Source organism: Oreochromis niloticus, linkage group LG13, assembly GCF_001858045.2.
Source record: "Oreochromis niloticus isolate F11D_XX linkage group LG13, O_niloticus_UMD_NMBU, whole genome shotgun sequence".
Lineage (NCBI taxonomy): Eukaryota > Metazoa > Chordata > Actinopteri > Cichliformes > Cichlidae > Oreochromis > Oreochromis niloticus.
Window position 1 is genome coordinate 19,424,978 of NC_031978.2, and position 22,766 is coordinate 19,447,743.

The following is a 22,766-nucleotide window of genomic DNA, read 5'->3' on the forward strand; positions in this document are numbered from 1 at the left end:
ATGACCGCTTTTTCGTGCCGGCTAAGGTGATCGCAACGTGCTTTACCCAGTCAACATGGCTTCAGACGAACCCAAAGCAAAGAAACCAAAACTCTCAGAGGAGGAGAAGCCCGAGCCTCCGCCTAAAGAGAATGCCGTCAAACTAAGGTGACCGAAAGCTAAAAAAATAACCCTAATAACAGCGAGGAGACACGACCCTCCTCCCACGCCTCCAAGTTTAATGCTAATATATGTGCGTATCAAACCTTAAAAGGTTCACACTGTTAGCCTATGTGTGTGTGTATGACATGTGCACAAAATCGTGCACCAAAACATTGATTTTGGATGTTTTCGAGACCTCTGAAGCAGTTCAATGGGGACGAGGTCGTAGCGTTTAGCAGCGGGTGTAAAGTCCTTTGATATTTCTTCTTTTTGATAAGCAGAGCTTTAGCTAACTGTTGGCTCATAAAGCCTGAAGGGTTTGGGCACCTCTGCGGTGAAGCAAGCCCATCTAGCTGCAGCAGGTTTTAGGTTGTGGTCGAGCGTGAGTACCACCTGTCCTGGGCTGCAGGAAGCAATGTTGGGACTTGGTCTGGGACTCTGCACAGCTGCAGTGAGAGCTTGCAAGATCCATCCCGTACCAGCTCCCAAAACACTCAATTGCGAAACAAGTCACGTGGCGGTCATTGCAATGCTGTAGTGCTTCCACCATCACCACCCCGCTCTGAAGAAATCTGATGGCTGCTGCTGATTACTACATTCACCTCATCTGCAGCGTGCTTGCTGTCGTATTGTGGCACTCCAGCAGCCCAATCATCAGCACGCTTCTCACGGTGTAATTTGGCTTCAAATGAGTGAGTGAACTGAGCCTAGAGTCAGCGAGACAAGCCAATCACCACACAGAGTCACACAGCCGTGGCCCTTGCCTCCAATCGGCCAGCGCCGAGTAGGAGGAGCTGTGTATGCAGTGGTAAATCGATCTTCCTGCACACTGAGGTGAAATTGTCAACTTTTAATGCTCTAGCTCCCCCTTGAACCGGTTTTAGGTCGCCCAACAGGTTTGTCAGTGTCTAGCTGGTGCACACAAAGAGGAACAATATGTCTGCTGCAAGGTAAGAGCAACCTTATGTTAGGGGAGCTGATCTAAAGGCAGGCATGGTTTAGTGTAATTGTCTGCACATGCCTAGTAATCATCTGACTGCACATTGGAAATTATATATGTGCTGTAGGAGACAGTAGATACGATGCAGCAAATATCAGCTGGACGGTTTTCCAAGACAGAAACCCGTTTGTGTGGCGTAAGTCACCGTCAAGTCTTGGCGTGAACTGCTCTTTGCTTTTTTGAAAAAGCTGTTCTTTCATATTAACTGTAAATCTTTGCCTTGGGTGAGAGTAGACAGAGAGCCTTTATGGGCAAATATGGTTCCACGTGTTCATGTGGAGGTGGCATCTCTCAAGAGCTGTGTTCAAAGACTTGCTCCATCTGGGGGAGGGGGGGGGTTCCCAAAAGCATTGACAAAGAAAAAAATTGTTCATATCAAGAGCATCTGTGAAAGTGACACCAAGACTGAGATCTAAGGGCACGTGGTGGCAGCATGTGGCAGCATGTGGATTATAATGCACGCGCAGTTCAGTTTTTGCTTACAGGTGAAACAACTGTGGACTAACTCGCTGGCTGGGTTTGGCAACCGATGTGCCCAACATGTTGACACACAGAGTAGCGGTTCCTGTGGTTCTCTGAAATTCTGTTATTTGTTTTGGTTTTTTTGTCATCATAAAACTGTGTTTTGTTGTGATATTCAAGCTCTACTTTCAGTTGCTTGCCCCAGGAAAAGAGCAGACTACACAAGCAGCACAAGCACACTGAGTGTACAGCTGTCCTGATGTTGCCACGTTGTGACGCCATAACAAAGTTACATGCATGACTGACTGGATTTTGTAGTGCCTTCTGATGAGTCATGCATGTTTCCTATTTATGTCTCTTTGATTCGTGCTGTGCCTTAAGTCACATAATTAAAGTCGGGTGGAAACAGATCTTTTTTTGAATAGAAATAAAATGGCACGCTCACTGGAGTGAGCAATCATAAATTTTTAAGCCAGTGAAATTTGGCTTTCTACACTGTTCCTGAAATGCCTGAGCATTTGACAGATCGCTCAACCAGAGCAAAGGAGTAATGGATTTCCACTCCAGCTCGACTGTTAAGAGCACCTTATTAAAGCGAAGACAAAGCGATGAGACTGAAACGATTTAATGTACAGATGACTCGTGAACGCTGTCGTATTAAAATTAAGAGATGTAGCTCAAATCTGTTTGTCTTTATGTTTCAGCGCTAATTCACTCTTTGGGATGGGAAACCCCTTACTGGACATTTGTGCTGTTGTGGACAAAGATTTCTTAGACAAGTAAGTATGAAAATTAGAATCATGAGTGCTTGTAATCCTGCCCTTTGATTGGTCCAGTAAAGAGTGGTAATAAAATAGTGCATATATATAAACACATACTTGTCAGGAGGTGTTTACTTCCGAAATAATACTGCATTGATGCTTATTTTAACCCTGATGTTATAAAGGAGAAGGAGTTTTGGGTTTTTTTGTTTTTTTTGCAAGTCACATAAGATCAATTGAAAAGGAGACATTTGGTATCAGCGAGGTCACACCAGTGACAGGCTCAAGGAGAAAGAGATTCCCTGATGTAATTTGATCAGTGGAGGAGCAAGATAAGGACGATAAAGGGAAGCAGAGCACAGGAAGCGGCAGAGCTGTCTAATAATCAGCGTCAGCAGAGCTGTATGTTCAGCAGATGCATTGCTTTAATGCATCCTGAAAAGAAACCGCACCTTGTTTGATCATCACGTGTATTTACATCACCAAAAACTGAGGCGTTCAAAGATCCTGTAGAAGTTGTGATTATTACCTATGATGTAGAAATCCAGGGATTGTATTGACATGACACATTTAATTACTCTCTGTAGTAGTGGGAGCTATCAGCTGAAATCTGCTCAGAGTAGCCGTGTTCCCTGTGAGTTGACCAAGACAGACGGGACAAAGGGCAGCTCAGCGTCCACTCATTAACCCCTTGCATAAACTCCTGGATTAGAGCTAAACCAGCCGGCTGTAGCTCTAATTCAGTCCCACTTACAAAAAAGCACAACTACAACTGCACTTTAATCCCCAGCCTACGGTTGTGTGACCTCCCGTTAAGGAAACCATACCTTATTTAGCTTTACTGCTTGTTTTTTTGGTTTGTTTGTTTTTTAGTTGGACTGAGAGTATTTGAGGTGTTGTAAGAGGAAAACAAATCACACTTTCACAGGAAAAATGTGTGAACAGCACATTTGGAAGCTTTCCTACTGCGCTTACAATCCTGGCTCACATAAATGGCATCCACATGCTTGTTATTTCTGTTTTCTTTGAAAGTAATTCTTTTTTTTTTCTCCTCTGATTATTTGCAGGTACTCTCTGAAACCCAACGATCAGATCCTGGCTGAAGCGAAGCACAAAGAACTGTTAGTATCTCCTCTGTTGCAACATTCACTGTAGATTATGTAGGTTTTTGTAGAGCTCTTCCATTGTGGGTTTACCTAATCTTCAAACAGGGTTTGTTTTCTGAATTCATACTGAGTTTGCGCCCCTGTGCTCTGGAGTGGGCCAGTCAAAACAAGCGCACACTAGAAAGTGCCACGATTGACCTCTGTGCCTTCACACACAGCCAGTGGTAGAACAGCAGATTCAGCGCAGACCATCTCATCCAATAGCAGACCGGGACACTTTTCCTCCCAGTCCCTCTGAGACAAGAGCCAGAAAGCAAACATTTAACAGCAGGAGATAAGAAAGTCATATGTGGCCTTGTGTGGTTACACTGATGTATTCCTACTCTTCACAGTTCAGTCTGTATATGACAGCAGGTTGTCCTTTGATAATGGCAGGCACTTGCATGCACAACTCATTTTTGAGGATAATATTTGATATCAACACATATTTAAATGACACTTTTTTATGTATCGGTATGTGATTGATATTGATCTGTGATGTGTACTAGGGGAATCATTGATCACGTATAAGAAGGTGCAAGTCCACACGTTTAATCTGCTAGTCTTGCTTCTTCTTAAGCCTCTCAGGCTGTACTTGTTTTAGTCCTCAGAGAAGCGTAACATGCAGGGGATTTCCCCCCCCTGGTGAAGACGCCTCAGGGACTGAACTGTTAGAGGGAGATAATTCCTACACCCTTGCTCCATTTTTCTTCCCATCACCCTTTCTCCAACCTCTGGCTCAGTCTCAGGACCTTTAGCAACAGTGTGCCTGTTGTACTTTCTGAAGAGATGCAATAATGTCCAAAAGTCTTGAGCTACCCCTCATTTCTTTCTATTTTGCTTCCAAAGAGCCACGTTTTCTTGTAATTGTTTTAAAGTGGTCTTGAGCAATAATTCTTCAGGCTTTCTGAAGGTCTGTTAAGGGTGTCCTTACACTGATTTTTAATTAAGTCCTTGTACTAAAGGAATGAATCAGAATCAAGGATTGTGTGTATACATAATAAAGAACTTAGCAAAGAGCCTTTTTAAAATTATATCATTGGGTACTTTGTTACCAGCAGGCTACTGCAGACAAACATAGTTTGTTCTCAGACATCAAATTGTATTTTTTGCATCAACAAGATGAGTTATTAGCCAAAAACCTGGCATAGGTTAGCATGCTGTACAGTGTGACCTTGAGGAAACTGGACAAAAGAAGAAGTAGCAGAGTTCTTAGACCAGTATCTAAAACTAATGTCGTTAAGAAATATTTTTTTAAATCAGCACCTGAGAGATGCGTCTGGCCATTCGGTTGATCCAGCTACTGTTCACTGAGGCCTCATCAGAAATAGTCTTAGTGGATGGGTGGCTGTCCAGAAGCCATTCTTAAAGAAGGGAAATGCCAGATTTCACAAGAAGTTGACTAAAAATTAGTGGCAACAGGTCTTAAGGACCGCAACCGGTCGCAGCAGATGGCCGCCCCTCCCTGAGCCTGGTTCTGTTGGAGGTTTCTTCCTGTTAAAAGGGAGTTTTTCCTTCCCACTGTCGCCAAAGTGCTTGCTCATAGGGGGTCATATGATTGTTGGGTTTTTCTCTGTATGTATTATTGTGCGATCTACTGTACAATATAAAGCGCCTTGAGGCGACTTCTGTTGTGATTTGGCGCTATATAAATAAAATTGAATTGAATTGAAGGAGTGATGAGTTTGTGTTCAGATTGTCATCAATATGTACAGATAAGGTCAGGAGAGAGGTACAGCAGTGAGTGTCTGCAGCCATCTGTAAAACATGGAGGCCCTGGTATCCTTTGGTTCTGCATTTCAACCAGTGGAGTTTGGGATTTTATCAAAATTGATGAAATCATAAATGCAGAAAAGTAGCATCAGCTTTCGAGTTACCTGGAAAGTTTCTGATTGGTAACAGCTTCCCAAGCACTGTAAGTCATAGATTGGCCTCCTCAGAGCAACACCCAAGAAGAGCTTTGAATGTCCTTCAAGGAGCCTGGTGACCTATCCCTGAAGACTATTTAAAGAAAATTACAAGAAGGCTTTCCTAAGAGTTCAGGCTTTGTTGAAGAATAGAGGTGTTCATGTCAAGTACTGACTTTCAAGCTGATTAGAAGTGCACAAACGCACAGACCCTGCTTTTGCCTTATCTACAGTATTGCCATGTATGTTTGCACATGATTTAGTCATTCACAGCACTTGTTTCTCATTTAGAAAGTAATAAAGAGTGGCTCAAGACTTTTGCACAGTACTGTATTTGAACATGCTGCCTCCGAAACTCAAATAAACCACAAAAAAACATTGTGTGTAGGCTCGTTGCACAGCTACATTTATGGAGCGTAAGATAGCAAATTCTCTTGCTTTAGCTGTAAACAGAAAATTGAAGCATGTCTGTGTTATATAACAGTGGTAAATGGTTCAGATAGTATAATCAGTGGTCAGTCATGCATGTATTGTCTACTTGACCTGGAAAAAATATGAGGCTGCTATCTGCAGAGTGTAGTCTGATACGAAGGGATTTTACTGACTACAGCCATCACCAGGCACGCTATAGAGGGAAACCCAATAAAAGAGGCAATTATGCAGTGTCATGCAAACCAGTTTAATAGCACAATGGTAATCACTGCCTGTGGAAAGCTTTTGATATTCCCTAATAAGAGGCACATATATGCATTTTCCTTAAAAAACGTTTTTGAAAAATTGCAAATCTTGGGGCGTTTATTTCTCCAGGGCTCTTGAAATGACTGCAAATAATGCTCTGTGCAGTGAAGTCTACATGGAGATTGCCTTGATAATATCACTTATCAGTGCACTGTCAGACCACTTAGATCAATAGGAAGTGGATTTCTGGTGGCCCAGGGAGGAATCAAAACAAGGAAAAGTGGCTCTGTTTCAACTGATAGTCTTTAAAAAAAATCAGACATGTCTTCATTTAATTGTGCTTTGGGTCATTTGAAAAACCAGGATTAGTTTGCACGCTGTGTTTCCAATCTTTATACCAAACTAAGATTTACTGCCTTTAGATTTCATGTTATTTTCTTCAGCAAATAAATATATAAATTATATTTGATAAGGTGTAAACCTTTGGTGCCAAACAGCCACAGTTCGATCAGTCATTATTAATCCTTTGCTCTTGGTTTCAAACTTCTGATTAGTGATTGGCCCTATCTAGTTTGACACACTTTCCTTTTGGAAATGTCAGTCACACCTTTGTTTCTTTCTGTAGGTTCGAGGAGCTGGTGAAGAAGTTCAAGGTTGAATACCACGCTGGAGGAGCCACACAGAACTCCATAAAGATCGCTCAGGTGAGATTCATTTTAAGTGTAAATGTTGGCCTGTGTGCAGGATCGGCTGGCTGATATTGATCCAAGGTTCTGTCACTGTCTACAGTGGATGATCCAAGAACCTCATAAGGTGGGCACGTTCTTTGGCTGCATTGGGAAAGACAAGTTTGGAGAGATCCTGAAGGAGAAGGCTGAGGAGGTGCACGTCGACGCCCACTACTACGAGCAGGACGAGGAGCCCACAGGGACATGTGCTGCTTGCATCACCGGAGATAACAGGTGGGTAATTGAATGTTAAAAGCATGCAAACTCAGTGTGATCTAACCTGTTTATAAACCTGTGTTACTACTACTACTTTTTTGCTCTCAGGTCTTTGGTGGCTAACCTAGCTGCTGCTAACTGTTATAAGAAGGATAAACATCTAGACCTCGAGGAGAACTGGAAGCTGGTGGAAAAAGCTAAAGTCTACTACATTGCTGTAAGTATTACATCACTGTATGCTGATTTGTGCCAATTTAATGAAGCTTTAAGGTGGGCATGGAGTCACATCACAAGCCTCTTGTGTTTTTTGTCCAGTGGTTTGTAATTTAAGACTGTTCCACCCAATTACTTTGTGAGGTTGTGGTCACATGGGCCTGGAGATGGTTGATGACCACCTGGCAACCTCGAGTAAAGTTGGGTAAAGTTGTCTGTAAAGACTCACTAACTACCCACTGGGCTGTAGTAAAACTTAGAAAAAGTCCAACACCCCTTTCCAACTGCCTTTTAGAAAGTGTTGGCTGCAGCGCTGAGGCTCAGCTTTTACTTTGAAGGCGAACGGTGTCTATTTCCGGATCTGTCGCATTTTCACAGATTCACTACAGCGCGGCGAGCATTTGAAGACAAGCGACCAGAGCAATCTCAGTGAAGCAGCATAAACTCCTTGCAACCAATTTCATCATGCACCTGCCATCACCCTGTAGCAACCATTGGGCTACCACTCAGGAATGTTTTTTTTTCCCCTAGCGACCTTTGGTTGCAGGTTAGGTCACTGACCGGCCTCTAAGCCTGTGTGAGTCTGGCCTAACTTAGGGCGGCGTTCACTTATTCGGCCTGCTCTGTGCTCTTGCATAATCACTTATGTTTTACCCTGGTGCTGATCTGCAGTGTCCAGCCTTCACCTGTGTTGTTTTTTATGGTTCTTGGATCTTCCTGCGTTGTTGGCATTCATTATGTAAATCTCATGCTCTGCGTGGATGATGGTTGTGAGATGGTTAATATCATGCGTGCTCAGATTGTTTGGCAGCGTGACTCAAGCAGAAGCAGGGCCACAAACACATGCTTGGATTAGTCTGTGATAACTCGGTGGTTTAACTGTGACACTGACTGTCCTGCCTGACGTTCTGTGCTCTCACTCACCTTTGTGCCCTCAATGTGGGGCTTTTTTTTTTTTTCCAGGGCTTTAGTGACATGTGCAATGACAATAAAGTTGAATTCTATTCTAATTCTATTCTAGTGTATGTGACTCATTAGACCCATCAGATATAAAAAGCAGATTAGTCCTGACCCAGTGTCGTTCCTTCCTTCCAGGGTTTCTTCCTGACTGTCTCCTTGGAGTCCATCCTGAAAGTAGCGAAGCATGCTTCGGAAAATAACAAGCTCTTTTGCATGAACCTCTCTGCGCCCTTCATCTGCCAGTTCTTTAAGGATAACCTCATGCAGGTTATGCCCTACGTCGATGTGCTGTTTGGCAATGAGACAGTAAGCCACACTTCTCACAGTGAAATCTCCACACTGACGTTAATGATTTGCACATATTTCAGATTAACTCAATGTGATCTTTTTTTTTTCTGTTTTCTCAGGAGGCAACTGCTTTTGCTAAAGAGCAAGACTTTGATGTGAGTAGACCGTTAGACTCTATCATTTACACAAGAAAAAGGCTGGATTTCCTGTGTATCATCTGCTTTGTGTGTTAATGTGTATTTTGTTTGCAGACAAAGGACATTAAGGAAATTGCCAGGAAAGCCCAGGCTCTACCCAAAGACAACAAAAAGAGACAGAGGGTTGTAGTTATTACTCAGGGGAAGGATGAAACGGTTATGGCTCTAAGTAATATTTTCTTCTTTTTCCCCCCCATTTCCTGGCATCTGTTTCACTCTCTCTTGTCCTTGTGTGGAAGTGAAATATTTTTCTCCTTGTCTTTCCAGGTGACAAGATTGAGACCTTCCCTGTAGTAAAAACTGACCCCAAATACATTGTTGACACAAACGGTGCAGGCGATGCCTTCGTAGGAGGTAAGAGGCCTCAGTTTTTCCATTTTTGTGCCTCAGTCGATTTGCTTCGGTCTTGTGTCTTCTGTTGATTTTTATCATCGAAGCCTTTCTTTTGCAACACAGGTTTCCTGTCTGAGCTTGTCCAGGAGAAACCTCTGGATCAGTGTGTGAAGGCCGCACACTACGCTGCCAATGTCATCATCCAGCGAGCAGGATGCAGCTTCCCAGAAAAACCCGACTTCAAGTGAGGATTCGTCAGGAAAGCCTTTCCTTCAGCCTGAAACCTCATACCCACTCTGCCTCCACAACCCCGACATATAAGTTCCACTATTTTCTACAAGTGCAACCCTCAACTTTGTTTTACTTCGTTTTTCTTTTCGTTTTAATCTATCTGCACATCATTTCTTATCAGTTCCTAGTTCATATGCCCGTTTATTCGTTTAAATAAATTACCTTAAAGGAATCATGGTAACACCAGGAAATGTGGTAATTGTCCTTTACAAAAAGGGCTCTAAATGTAAAATACTCCTTTCACGGACATTTGATTTCTACAGTTTTGAACTGTACTTCAGCTCTGACACTTCTTGCATGTGGATGCACTGACACCAATCAGACTCGTGGAAAAACCATGTCAATATCCTGTGAGTCTGTTTTATGTTTTTTTTGTGTGTTATTTCGTCCCCTTGGAGACAAGAGTCCAAGCACAAACGGCTATAGCAACAGGAGGATGCATTTACACATACACAGGAATAAATAATAAAACACTGATCAGGAGGTTTTGAATGCTGCTCAGAAATGCGCTGCATTGATTTATTTGAATAAGTTACGATTTAGCTGGCCAGTTGTGAATCAAATGGCATTTTAAGTGTACATTTTTTTAATGTATCAAAGCCTCTGCCTATTAAGTGTGAAAGCTGCAAAATGTTGACTGTCAGTGATATTCAGACTTTACCGGCATCAAGTAATGAGTGCCTTTCTTTCTTTCTAGCAGTTTGCAGACTTGATGGGCAGAGGCCTGGGGATGTTATATGAGCCTGCATTTGTCTGTGCAGGGAAACTTGAAAGCTCATGAGAGTATTGATATTGACATGACCTCCCTTCTATATATAATGCATTGCTGGGAATGGATCATTATATTTGGGGGTTGTCTGCCATAGGAATACAGTGGGCATTAAAGCAGACCTTTTCTCTCAGTTGATTTTTTTCAAATAAATTAACGTTCTTCTGCAATATCATGGCAAACTCTCGGGGCAATTCTGTTAAATTATTTTAAAAAAAAATTAACTATTTTGTTCATTTTTTATCAAATCAGTTTTCTTGAGTAATAAATAAAGATTCATAAGAAATTGGGTGAAAATCCCTATACGGGGCCAAGTGTTATAAACCGTCTGTATTAATGTCTGTGCTGTGATTCATACACTGGTGAGATAAACGTGGAATACTTGAATATAACTTTATTCAAAGTTTATGTAAAAGGTAGGAAATATGTGTAGGATTAAATACTGTAAGAGGTGTTGTCAAATCTATCTGGTTGGACTGAATCATGTGTCAGTGTCCCTAAATTTCGTGGCTTCCTTCATATGTTCATATACACCAAAAAAGCCTTATAACCTGTTTGAGAATTGTTGACAGTAGGAACAGTTTGCCCATCATTGTGGTAAACTTTGAAATTGAAAAATAAAACGGATTTTATCATAGATGTTTTTCTGTGTCTGGTATTTTTTTATTACTAACTCGATGTGAAGTGCAGCTCATATTTCAGAGGTTTCGCTCTCATGGCTCGTTATGGTTTCCTTTGTTTACGTAGAAGTGTTTGGATAATACCTAAAGCAGAGTTTTTTCCCTTCAGTTACTATAACCAACACTTTGGTTTTGTGGTCAAAAGGTTTTGAGCCACTCCCTGAGATCTTGTAATACATTTGCAGTACTCCCTAACGTCATGCAGATGGCGACAAAATTCAGTCCGTCTGGTGTTAGTCTGCAGGAATCGTTCTCCAGCCTTCTGAAGGACATTTAAAGGCCAATCCATTACTCATTTATTTATTTATTTTAATCCAGGTATGCTTTTACGGCACTGGCAGTGTGTGTGGGATCAATGCAATGCTAAAAAATGAAGCAGTTTGTTCATGATTTCTTCATGTTTTTTAAAGATCTGCAGCAGATTCAACTAAAACGTGTGTTTTTGTAACAAAGTGCCTAAAAACACAATTTCACATTGGTTCTTTGCTATGTTGCCTGTTTTGTATACACACAACACTGGCTCATCATGTGAGCGAGGTGCTATTTTATGTTTGAAACATGGCATTAGATGGTCAGGTGGAAAATGACAGGACAAGTGAAAAGACAACAAATGTCCAAAGAATATCCTTGAAAACATGACATTAAGTCAGAATACATTTTTAAGTTCATTTCTTATTATTTACTGTTGGTCCTGTGTTTCTTTCTTTTGTCTCAGCCTTTCCTCCTGCAGTGAAATGTCCAGGGCTCTGAGCTGTTTTAAGAAGCCGTGATTGGGCAGGATACAGCGGCGCTGTCGCACATGCTCAATTGCGTCCACTACAGTTAAATTGTGTTTCATCATCAGGTATGCCAGGACCAGTGTCGCTGACCTGCTCCGGCCCATCACACAGTGCACCAGGACCTTGTCTAGAAAAAATGAAGATATATGGATTTATTAAAAATAAACAAACTTCTCCAGATAATGAACTCAAAGGTTTCCTCAGAGTCCCACGGGACTCACTCTGTGGGTGAGCGAGGGCCTCGTGGATGAAATTTGCTGCAGGCCTGAAGTACTGGGACATGTTGAAAGTGGGTTTGTCATCAGCCTCTACACCATAATACTGGATGTCCATGTCTCTGTAGTACTGAGCACCAGTCAGCACATTATTCCACTTTCCCTCTGCTGCATTCAGGATATGTGTAATCCCCAGGTCCTTCAGACCAGGCCGCTCCAGAGCAGTTTTCCTGTGTTTATGCAAACACAGACTCAGTATGAAGCTGTCATCATGAACTTTTGACACAATTGACTGAATAGTTGTATAAGGGCTGATAAGTACAATGACATCTGCAGTACGCAGATTTACGCACTCATCCCCAATGTAGACATCTGGCCAGACCTCGTTGAAGTGTGTGTAATGAGCTGTGGTGCCGGTCCAGAACAGCTGCTCCAGGTCTAATGTTCCTGGAGTGATGTAAGCGCTGTCTGGGTCCACCTGAACGGCTGCATATGGGTTTCTACTTCTGGACTTCACCATGCAAGAGGACATTGTTTTCCTGTGCTGTCCACAGCACGCACGCACACACACACACACACACACACACACACACACACACACACATATGCCTGAAATTAATCAAAAACTGAATGAACTCCTGCACACTGCCATCTGTCCCAAAGCTCTAGAGGGATGTAACATTACCACCTATATGTCAGGAATGTTTATGGAGTCCATGAGCATTTTTTCCTAAATAGTTATCAGTCATTTGCAAGCAATATGCCAAAAATTAACCGGCTCCAGCTTTTTCCAATGTAAACATCTGGTTTTACTTTTTTCCAAGCTGTAATTTTTCCTTTCTATTTTCTCTCATTTTTGTTGAAACAAAAAGCAATGAATCAAAAATGACAAAAATGAACAATCAATAGTGAAAATAACTGTAAACCTAATATATCACCCAGAGAAAAAATGGATATGGATGATGTAGGTAGACCAGACTTTTAGAAAAAAAATCATATTGTAAAGAATATTACAATATAATGATTTTATTAATTTAGGGATTTACACATTTATAAATAAAAGCAATATTCTCTTTATGTATGCCAGTTAAGATTAAATTATTATTAAATACCGCATGCAACTTTGAAATCACTGTTACTATGGAAACACATTGAAAGATTTGTATTTAAGTAAGAAACATGTTTGCAAAGGGGTTTAACTATGATTGACCGGTATCATACAAACTGTATGTTGTCATTCAGTATTCTGTGTAATATTGTTGTGTATTATTGTGTGCTCAACAGACGCTGTTGGATGTCACGTACAAATTCAAGCGACAGACGTGACATTTTCTGTTTGCTGCCATCATCGCTGCTGGTGCTGCTTAACTGATCATACATTTTGAAATATTAATAATAAACAATAGCAGAATAGTACATGAGATATCAGGAGCCAAATAGGAATTTAAATGACTTTTTTCATCTCGCTCTCCACTAATAGATTCACATTAATTATCGCAATTTTTCAAAGCTTTTAGGACCCCTGCATTGGTAGCATTGGTTTTCATCTAGTCACGCTTCATACCAAGCCCTTCATGCATATTCTTTGAAACACTGTTCACACCGAAGTCACACTGAACTGAAGCCATCAATGATCCACGAGGTGTGTGACATCAAGTCGCAGTACTGGTGTTGGAAAAAAAACAGATATTAAATAAAAACGAGCACTTTAGTGTAAAGAAACGACTCACCTCTTTTAAATTTGGATCGCAGACCTCCACTCTCCTCAGTGGACGTCAATATGTGTGTGTGTGTGTGAGTTTGTGTCCGGTGGGTGTACATGTGTGTGTATCAACAGGGACCTCCCTCAGGAGGAAGCAATGAAGACTGAAATACAGACCTGGAATGGTAACTGCTCTCTCAGGCTCAGTGTTTAACATGATATTTTTAGGTAGTTGGACTACAACACCTGATCTCTCCACATGGCATGCTTTCATAATGTAATCCTGTATATGAGACCCCTAACATGACAGCACCTACTTTCCTTTAGCACGCACTGTTCACTGTTCAGGCACTGTTTTAAACAAAAACAAACTCAGTATCTTGCATCATCACAGGAATGTCACTAATGTCTGGACAGCTGCAAGAATCAGTCACGATTCGTCAGTGCCGAGTTATTTCTGGAGGCCTGAAAAAGTCAAGTGAATAAAATAGGTGACACGCAGACCTTTTTTAAAGTTTTAATTATTTTGATAGAAACTAATTAAAATAACACAGGTTGCCAATCAAGGGAGGAATGAAACGTTCCTGAGTGTGTTCATTATCAGGATGTGTTGGTACAGTCCTCCTCTGGGATCTGTCTGCTCTGTGTATTCAGGCTCAGCTCCAGCTGCCTCAGCTGCTCCAAAAAACCAGAGTTGGGTCCAATGTCTCGATTCAGACGCACAGCAGTGATGGCCTCCACTAACGACAGGCCCTGGCAGATCATCAGGTACGCCAAAACCAGCGCTCCAGAGCGGCTGACACCCATGGCACAGTGAACAAACACCTTCCCTGAAAGACATTTTGATCAGTCCTTTTAATAATCACTGAAAGTAACTCATGAATTGCTTAACATTAATGTATGCATATCTATTTGCTTAGCCTCTAACCATTTTTCTTCAGCGCATTGTCAATGAATTGTGCGGCTGATCTGAAGAAAGGCTGGAGGTTGAACTCTGGGTGGTCTGCAGCTTCAACAGCATGGTATTCCACTTTGAGGTCTCTGTAGAACTGCAGGCCTGTGTTGATGCGGTGTTGTCCTGCTGCAGCGTTTAGTATGTGAGTTATACCCAGAGATGAAAGTGTGATTTTATCTCGTGCCACAGACCTGCATACACACACGGCATACAAACTGATTTACTAGAATATCGTTTTTGATACATTTCATGGAAATAAAAAGAGTTCTCTACTCACTCATCTCCAACATAGAGGTTTGGCCAGACTTGATTGACGGGTGCCACCGGCTTCCTGTTTGTCCAAAGGATGTTCCTCAGCTCTGTCAGTGATGCCGTTTCTTCCTGCTGGGCTAAGTGACTTCTGTAGCAATAAAGATGTGTGTGTTGTGTGTGTGCGCATATGTGTTTGCATATGTTGATGCTTATGGGTTTGTGTGTGACTGATTGTATCTTTACAGTGTTTGGGCCTGTCTTCGTCTCCTCCTCTCTCTCTCCAGGCTCATGTCGAGGCTGCGGAGCTGCTGCAGGAAGCCTGGGTTTGGGCAGATGTCTCTGTGCGGCCTGACGGCGGCTACTGCCTCCTGCAGCCTCAGGCCTTCAACAATCATCAAAAAGGCCAGCACCAAGGTTGCAGATCGGCTCACACCCATCAAACAGTGTACAAACACCCGTCCTGAGATTGAGATGATAAACATTACCCTCAATACCATTTATAGATATATAATGCTGTTAAAAAGTATTTGCCCCCTTCCTAGTCTGTTTTTTTTTTTTTTTTTGTCACACTTAAATGTTTCAAATCATCATCAGTTTTTAAATTGTGATTTCATTCATTACTACCTGGCCCGGTATGAAAAAGTAATCGTCCCCTCTCGTTAAATCACGAATTAACTATGATTAACAACATTTTTTGGAAAGCTGAGTTCAGTTTCACTCGCCTGATTACTGCCAGGCCTGATGAATCAAGAAATCATTTCAATAGAACCTGTCTGACAAAGTGAAGTAGGCTAAATGACCTCAAAAAGCAACACATCATGCCAAAATCTAAACTCAAGAATGGATGAGAAACAAAGTCTGAAAAGTGTTACAAACCTTTGAAACTCCAGCAAATCATAGTGAGGGTGCAAATGCACAAATGGAGGAAAACTGGAATGTGTCTGAACCTTCCCAGGATTGAGCAGCGTACCAAAATTACTCCAAACGTGCATCAACGATTCATTCAGGAGTTCACAAAAGAACCCAGAACAATATCTAAATAACTGCAGACCTCCCTTGCCTTAGTTAAGGTTCATGATTAAATAAAAATAAAGAGACTGGATAAATCAATGGGAGAGTTCCAAGGAGAAAACCACTGCTGACCAAAAAGAACACAAAGACCCGTCTCACATTTACCAAAAAACATCTTAATGATCCCCAAGACTTTGGGGAAAACATCCTGTGGATTGACAAGACAAAAGCTGAAATTTTTGGGAAGTTTTTAGACTCGTTACATCTGCTGCAAAACTAGCACAGCATTTCATAAAAGAATGTCATACCAACAGTCAAACGTGGTGTTCGCAGTGTGATGTTCTGGGTCGGCTTTGTAATAGGTTCAGGGGGCAATCGCTTTTTCACATGAGGCCAGGTAGGCTTGGAGAGCTTGTTCCCCTTAATAAATGACATCCTAATTTTAAAACTGGAGCCAGAAACCAAATCTAAATCTAAACTAAAATAAGGATTCCTTATTTTAGTGAAGAATAAATTCTAGTCTCATTAGATGGTGTGGCTGTATGACACTGAGATCTAATCCTGCCACATGCTGTAACCCTGCCGACTTGCCTCCCATGGCCAGTGCAGCTCTGATGTATCTTGCTGTTGGATAGAAGAACGGACTGAGGATGAAGTCCATTGCATCATCAGCTTCAACACCATAATAATCCACTGCCATGTCTCTGTAGAAGCGTGGGCCAGTGTTGACGTAGAAATAGAGCCCATGGCCTGGGTTGGGGGATCCATGAGCAGCATTTACAATGTGAGTAATGCCCAGACTGTGAAGAGTGCCCTTGTCACGAGCTGCTACCCTGAAACACAATAGCACACTCAGTGCTGCACGAGTGCAGAATGTTTATAGATGCGTGTGCATGTTAATATGTGCACGCATACTCATTGCCTATGTAAAGGTTAGGCCAGACTTGATTGACATGTCCAGTCGGTCGTCTGTCAGCGAGCAGAAACTCCTGCAGCTCTGAGACAGAGGGAGGTTCATACGGAGGATCCCTAAGAGACATACTGTACAAACACACAGACACTCATAAATTTCAAGAACACACACAACTGTCATTTATTAACCCTTCACTATGAAAAGCTTCCGTAAATGTTAATGTTTGTTATGTAAACTTATTAGTCATCCCAGCTTCTGTTAACAAGACACAGACCTGAGAGTGGGATTTTCTCAAGATGCCACACCTGCTTTCTTTCTAAATGTTTCTTACCTGAAAACCAGCCCAATCTCATGAACTTACCTCACTTCGAGGCACTTCGGTCTCCTCTCCTACTCTGCCCGCTCTTATTTGTTCATCACAGTCACACATAGCTGGGGTTGTTTCCTTTTATAACTCTGTAATCATACACTCAAAAGTGACAAAGTTATCTAACATACTGTGTTCACTGTTCAGGCACTCAAAACCCATTTTATTCATGGTGAATGCAGACCTGATGTTTCATTCTCATGGGGCAACCCTGAGCCTTATCCTGTGAACTTTAACATTAGCTCACATGTTTCCATGATGACTGTGGACTGTTATGTAACACGTGGCTCCTCTGCATGTGTCTGTGTTGCTACCCTGCTGCAGAGTAAAGCCTGCTGCCCTGTCCCTTTAAGAGATGTGGATGATATTCACCAGTGATTTATTAGCTTTGGCTGCTTTTAATCTGCTCATACTGAATTAGGCTGTTTACTATAAAATAACCAATTAAAGAAAGGAAGACTGCATGACCTTAGGGGTGCAATAGTGCAACAGTAACAGTCGGCATGACCTCACTTTTATTTTGGAGTCCTCATCCTATATTTTCTTTCTGGTCCCTGTCAGAATGATAATGTTTTTATCTTTTGGGTCTCTTCTTACTCCTGAGCAAACACCTGATGGCACACCTACACTATCATCCAATCAAGGCCCAGCACTATATCTACCAGTCTCTACCAGTTTGTTCTGTCAGCTTGTGTGGTAGCAGAAGCGCTTTTGTCCGCTTTGTTCAAGCCGAATTTATTTCTTGTTTGTTTAACCATTTCCTGCTTGAACTCTTTCCTGTTGCTCAAGGTTTCCTCTGCGTGCAGACACAAAACCCACAGTGGTAATAGGTCTCCAGTTGGTCCAGATACTACCAACCTCACCCTGACAAATCAATTACCCTTTAAACTGCCACTTCAGAGTTGCCTTTCATGCTTCTGAGTTTAACTAATGACCAATCTTAGTAAATAAGATGCCATCATTTTAAAACTGTTTATGTACACACACCAGCCACTTTATTAGGTACAAGCAGGTGACCATGACTCAAAGTTTTAAAACAGGAACCAGTGAGAAATGTCACCATGGCTACATCCATTTCAATACATACTCACAGGCCAGTTTGTTCAGTACACCTGTTCAATTGCTTGTCAATGCAAATATCTAATAAGTCATTTACATGACGCCTAGTCATTGCATTCAGGCATGTACACATGGTGAAGGTGACCTGCTGAAGTTCAAACTAACCATCGGAAAGGGGAAGAAAGGCGGTTTAAGTGACTTTGAATGTGGCATTGTTGTTGGCAGCAGACAGGCACCAACAACCATAAATATTGCTGAAACTGCTGATCTACGGGTGGCTGTAGCTCAGGAGGTAGAGCAGGTCATCTACTGAATGGAAAGTTAGTGGTTAAATCCCGTATGCCAAATATCCTTGGGCAAGATACTAATCCAAGTTGCTCTGTGATGCATCCAACAGAGTATGAATGTACATGAATGTTAGATAAAAAGCACTTGCTTGGAAAAAAAAGCGCTTGTATGAATGAGTGTAAAGTTGTATAACTTCACATTATTGAATTTTTGAAGTTTTGTGCTCAGTTGAAGTAGAAAAGCACTACATAAGAACCAGTCCATTTATCTAATGTGATTTTCTCACATAACTCTCTCTAAAAAGGTCATCTTGAAGCCAGACGAAGGCAGTATAAAGTCATGTAACCACTTGTCAAGGTCAACTTGTTACAACAAATGTATGCAGAAGAGGACCTCTGAACGTATATCACATTTAACTTTGGGCTACAGCAGCAGAAGACCACACCAGTGTGGCTCCTGTCAGAAAAGAACAGTTTGCACAGACTCACCAAAACTGTGCAACAGCACACTGGAAAAACATCACCTGTTCTGATGAATTTCGATTTCTGCTGCGACATTCAGGCTGATGTTAGTGGAATGGTTGTAGAGATATTTTCTCGATACTCTTTGGGCCCTTTAATACCAGCTGAGCATCATTTAAACACCACAGTCGACCTGAGTATGGTTGCTGACCATGTCCATCCCTTTGTGACAACACTGTACCATCTTCAGATGGCTGCTTGTTACAAATTTGTTAAATTTGAACATTTAAATGAGTTCACTGAATTCAAATGGCCTCCACAGTCACCAGATCTCAATCCAACAGAGCACTGTTAAGATATACAGCTCAGCAATCAAAAATGCCTGTTTTTGTCAGATCGATTAGGCAATATTAAGTAAGCTCTTGGCAATTAAAAAAAAAGTAAAATGAAACAAACAACTAATTATTTTATTTGAGTCTTATTTGTGTCTTATCAGGAAAACTGTTCAAGGTTAAACCTTGTTAGAAGTCAGATATACATATTTTTGAACATATTTAAGATGGCAGTGTCCATCTGACCAAACAATTTCAGTGAGATTTGACAAAACTTAATGGGTTTCATAAAACTGTACTTACAAAGCTTATGAGCAGGACTCCTAACACTTACAGAGAACATTTGAAAATGATTTAAATATGAAAAACAAACCAGGAGAAACATGACATAAAGGCTAAGTGTGAGCACTGCTGCTGCTGGACTGTAGAAAGACAGCAGACAACCTCGAAAATATAAATAAATAAATAAAGGTCACTCCAGACTTACACCTGCAACCACATCAAACAAAATCTAATTACACATCATATTTACAAACCACTGATCACCAATTAGAGTGGAGTTCTACATATGGAGAGGTGTTGATTAATCAAATGAAGGTGCAGTGAGGAACAAAGGCTGTCAGAGAATAGGACACAGCCTCCTCTTTCGTGTCAGCTGTTCATCCAGCTTGAGGAGGAGGGACAGGAAGTTCCGGTTGGGGTAAATGGCTCGTTTTTGGACAACATGCTTCAGAGCATCTCTCAGAGTAAGACGCTGCCACAGCATCAAGTACGCTATGACCAAAGTGGCCGATCTACTCACGCCCATGATGCAGTGCACCAGCACTTTTCCTGTAGAGAAGGATGGAAAATATCATGAGGGCCAGCTCTTGAAAAGAAAAGAAAAAACAGCCTAGTATTCACATTCAGTTTACCATCTTTGCTCATCAGGGCTTTGTGTATGAAGTCAGCTGCAGGTTTGAAGTACTGACTGAGGTCAAAGTCCTCTGAATCCTCCGCTGGGATGCCAAAGTAAACGCAGGTGTTCCCATAAAAACTCTGGTCACCAATGCTGCCCTGCTTGGAGTGCGCTGCGTTCAGCACATGAGTGATGCTAAGCTTATGCAATGTCTTTTTATTCTGTGCTACAGCCCTGGAGACATGGAAAAAGAGAAAAAAAATAAAGAGTAAATCTAAAGAATAGAACAACCATGTTTAGTGTCTATAAATGCTAAATAACTTAAATGTAAAAGGAATACAAGTTCTCCTTTATAGCAGGCATTTCTCTCCAGCAGAACTCAGAAAGATGTTGTACAAAAGCGCACTCACACATTTCCTATGTACAGGTTGGGCCAGACTTCATCCACCGGTGTGAGCCCCACAGGGCAGGAATCCAAGATGACCTCCAGTTCTTTAATGAGCAGCAGGTCCTGTAGCTGTTTGCTCCTTGACATTCTCCCTGGACGCAGAGTGCTCCTTCAGCACACCCCCGCACTGCTCAGGCTGTCTGTGCCCACCGTCCCCCTTCCCACCGAAGTCTACAGCTCGGTGAGAGGCATGAGCAGGTGGTTGTTTGAATGCTGCTTGGCTCCAAAATTAGCTCTCTGTGTTCAGTGTGTTCTCTCGGACTGTCTGGATGTAGTTATTTAATGTTGTAACGCTGTAGCATTGATTGGTCTGTTCACTGATGCTAAAAAACCCCAGGGGGAGAATTCAGGAGCTCGCTCTGATACCACTGATGTCACATTAGAAGAGGACAGGGGAGGGGAGTGAATGAAGCTGAACACTTTGGTTTATACATGCAATAAATGGTGCAAATGGAGGAGGAAATAGAGGGTTGTTTCTGGCTTTCTTACTCATTTAAACCATCATCCTGCAGTTTTTGGTCCAGGCCTATGAGCTGTCGCAGGAAGCCTCTGTTGGGAAAAATCCAGCGCTTCTGCTGCACACAACGTATAGAGGACAACAGACTGAGGTGATGATGAATCATCAGGTAGGCTAGGACCAATGCAGCTGAACGACTCACACCCACAGCACAGTGCACAAACACTCTCCCTGAAAATCAGAAAAGGCAGAAACAAATATAGTGAAAACTCAGATCTGTGTGATCCTCTCTGAAAATGTGCTTGCAGTACCTCCTGATGTCAAAGCCTGGTGAATGAACTCAGCCGCAGGGTAGAAATACGGCGAGAGGTCAAATGTGGGGAGGTCGTTGGCAGGGACTCCATAATATTTCACTGTGGTTCCATAGAAATCATCACTACCTTTACAGCAGAGTTTACCATGTGAGGCATTCAGCACATGAGTGATCCCTAGCTGGTAGAGCCCAAACTTGTCATGAGACATAAACCTGACACAAACAGCAGATATAACAAATGAATACAATCCAGATGTGCATATGTGAATTTAAATCCAGCTCTCGATACTCACATGTCTCCCAGAAACAGATTCGGCCACACCTCGTCTCCATGTCGACAGGAGCTTGGAGCTGAGTGTAAAACCTCCTCCAGATCCTGGAGAGATGGGATCTCCCACTTTCTCTCTGATCCCCCTGCCACACACTTCTCCTGTTTTGGCTCCAAATCTTGTATATCACATATCACACCTGTGGCAGCACCTGAGGAGGACTTTCTGTCTGTCATTGCAAAGTTTACAATAGCAGACGGTCTGCTGTGTTCTTTACCAAAATGTAACCAAGCTGCACTCTGCTGCCTTCGCCTTGACTCTCTTTCAGCAGCAGTTCCACCTCACTCAGCCTCTGACTGTCAGGAACAGGTGGCTCATTGGCACCGGCTCTCAGTCAACCTCTCAAGTCAAGTCACTTGCTTTCCAGTTATGGCAGATGGATTAACAGCTCAAATGCAATGGTACAATCTGTAGGTAGCAGAAAGGACTACGACATGAGAACTACTTAAACGTGATAGATAAAACAATTTAAAAAAAATTTATGTTAAGAATATAATTATCTGTGGAGAGACTGAGGAGACCATTTGAGTACAATAAACTCATTGTTATGTTCAAGAAAGGTGTGGTATCGTGTGTTATCCATGCTCTTCTGCATATCTTGGTCATAACGAGTGCTCCCAGCAGCTTGAAGCAGTTACTCCTTTCTCCTTTGACCTCTGGCGTGAACAAGGCATTTTCACGCTGAGATCTGCCGTTCACTGAATAGTTTCTCTTTTGTGGACCATTCTACATAAACCTTAAAGACAGTTATGCAAGAAAATCCCAGTAAGTCAGCAATTTCTGAAATACTCAGACCAGACCAGCAACAATGCCACATTTAGAGACTTTTAAATCACCTTTATCCCCCATTCTGATGCTTCAGTAGGTTGTTTTGACCATGTCTGTAATGTCTCTAATAAGCATTTGCTTAGTGAATGATTGCACGTGTTTTTAACATTATAGGTTTAGTTTGTATCACCTTTTCTTCCGTCTAATCTCTACATAATGATGCTTTCATGTCTAAAAAAGTAGCAAGATTTACTGCTGCAGTCGACTTGCAGTCGACTTGAGACTAATATTCAATGCCCAAAATGACAACGAAAACAGCTAATTTCATTTATGTTTTGTTGCTAAAATGATAGCACACTCTTCCCTTAAGTTCATGCATGAGATATTGATGTATAACATAACCTCATATAAAATAGTTTGAAGGTTACAAGGGTGGAAAATGAATGCCAA

At 41.9% G+C, this 22,766-nt stretch overlaps 5 protein-coding genes across 9 annotated transcripts; 1 reads left to right on the plus strand and 4 right to left on the minus strand.

Moving 5' to 3' along the window:
* The first annotated feature begins 2 nt into the window (after positions 1–2).
* LOC100693415 (adenosine kinase) lies at positions 3–10,726 on the plus strand. Of its 2 annotated transcripts, none has more exons than XM_003441113.5 (11): positions 3–147; positions 2,308–2,382; positions 3,432–3,485; positions 6,720–6,798; positions 6,884–7,056; positions 7,147–7,255; positions 8,347–8,517; positions 8,619–8,654; positions 8,751–8,865; positions 8,964–9,050; positions 9,153–10,726. In XM_003441113.5, the coding sequence occupies exons 1-11, from the start codon at positions 56–58 to the stop codon at positions 9,275–9,277; spliced, it is 1,116 nt and encodes a 371-aa protein (XP_003441161.1). In that variant the 5' UTR covers positions 3–55; the 3' UTR covers positions 9,278–10,726. The 2 variants fall into 2 exon arrangements, with proteins under 2 accessions (XP_003441161.1, XP_005474161.1); XM_005474104.4 differs by lacking the exon at positions 3–147 and adding an exon at positions 938–1,091.
* LOC106097938 (dual specificity phosphatase DUPD1) lies at positions 9,492–13,837 on the minus strand. 3 transcript variants are annotated; one of them, XM_013269040.3, is made up of 4 exons: positions 13,494–13,831; positions 12,117–12,307; positions 11,770–11,993; positions 9,492–11,675 (listed from the first exon to the last, which is right to left on the minus strand). In XM_013269040.3, the coding sequence occupies exons 2-4, from the start codon at positions 12,293–12,295 to the stop codon at positions 11,449–11,451; spliced, it is 630 nt and encodes a 209-aa protein (XP_013124494.1). In that variant the 5' UTR covers positions 12,296–12,307; positions 13,494–13,831; the 3' UTR covers positions 9,492–11,448. The 3 variants fall into 3 exon arrangements, with proteins under 3 accessions (XP_013124494.1, XP_013124496.1, XP_013124495.1); XM_013269042.3 differs by having other exon boundaries at positions 10,065–11,675; positions 12,117–12,302; positions 13,643–13,837; XM_013269041.3 differs by having other exon boundaries at positions 10,065–11,675; positions 12,117–12,302.
* A 129-nt stretch (positions 13,838–13,966) lies between these two features.
* LOC100693945 (dual specificity protein phosphatase 13) lies at positions 13,967–17,269 on the minus strand. Of its 2 annotated transcripts, none has more exons than XM_013269035.3 (7): positions 16,958–17,269; positions 16,599–16,724; positions 16,275–16,516; positions 14,916–15,132; positions 14,698–14,820; positions 14,394–14,635; positions 13,967–14,295 (listed from the first exon to the last, which is right to left on the minus strand). In XM_013269035.3, exons 2-7 carry the CDS (start codon positions 16,721–16,723, stop codon positions 14,066–14,068), a joined length of 1,179 nt encoding a protein of 392 aa, XP_013124489.1. In that variant the 5' UTR covers position 16,724; positions 16,958–17,269; the 3' UTR covers positions 13,967–14,065. The 2 variants fall into 2 exon arrangements, with proteins under 2 accessions (XP_013124489.1, XP_013124490.1); XM_013269036.3 differs by having other exon boundaries at positions 14,394–14,611; positions 16,958–17,255.
* Positions 17,035–20,597, minus strand: zgc:153981 (dual specificity protein phosphatase family protein). The gene is made up of 3 exons (XM_003440987.4): positions 20,412–20,597; positions 20,018–20,235; positions 17,035–19,934 (listed from the first exon to the last, which is right to left on the minus strand). The coding sequence occupies exons 1-3, from the start codon at positions 20,534–20,536 to the stop codon at positions 19,723–19,725; spliced, it is 555 nt and encodes a 184-aa protein (XP_003441035.1). The 5' UTR covers positions 20,537–20,597; the 3' UTR covers positions 17,035–19,722.
* Positions 20,598–20,677: 80 nt separating this feature from the next.
* Positions 20,678–22,734, minus strand: LOC102077159 (dual specificity protein phosphatase 13-like). Its single transcript, XM_005474105.4, has 4 exons — positions 21,513–22,734; positions 21,218–21,432; positions 20,939–21,137; positions 20,678–20,817 (listed from the first exon to the last, which is right to left on the minus strand). The coding sequence occupies exons 1-4, from the start codon at positions 21,722–21,724 to the stop codon at positions 20,796–20,798; spliced, it is 648 nt and encodes a 215-aa protein (XP_005474162.1). The 5' UTR covers positions 21,725–22,734; the 3' UTR covers positions 20,678–20,795.
* Between the last annotated feature and the right edge of the window lie 32 nt (positions 22,735–22,766).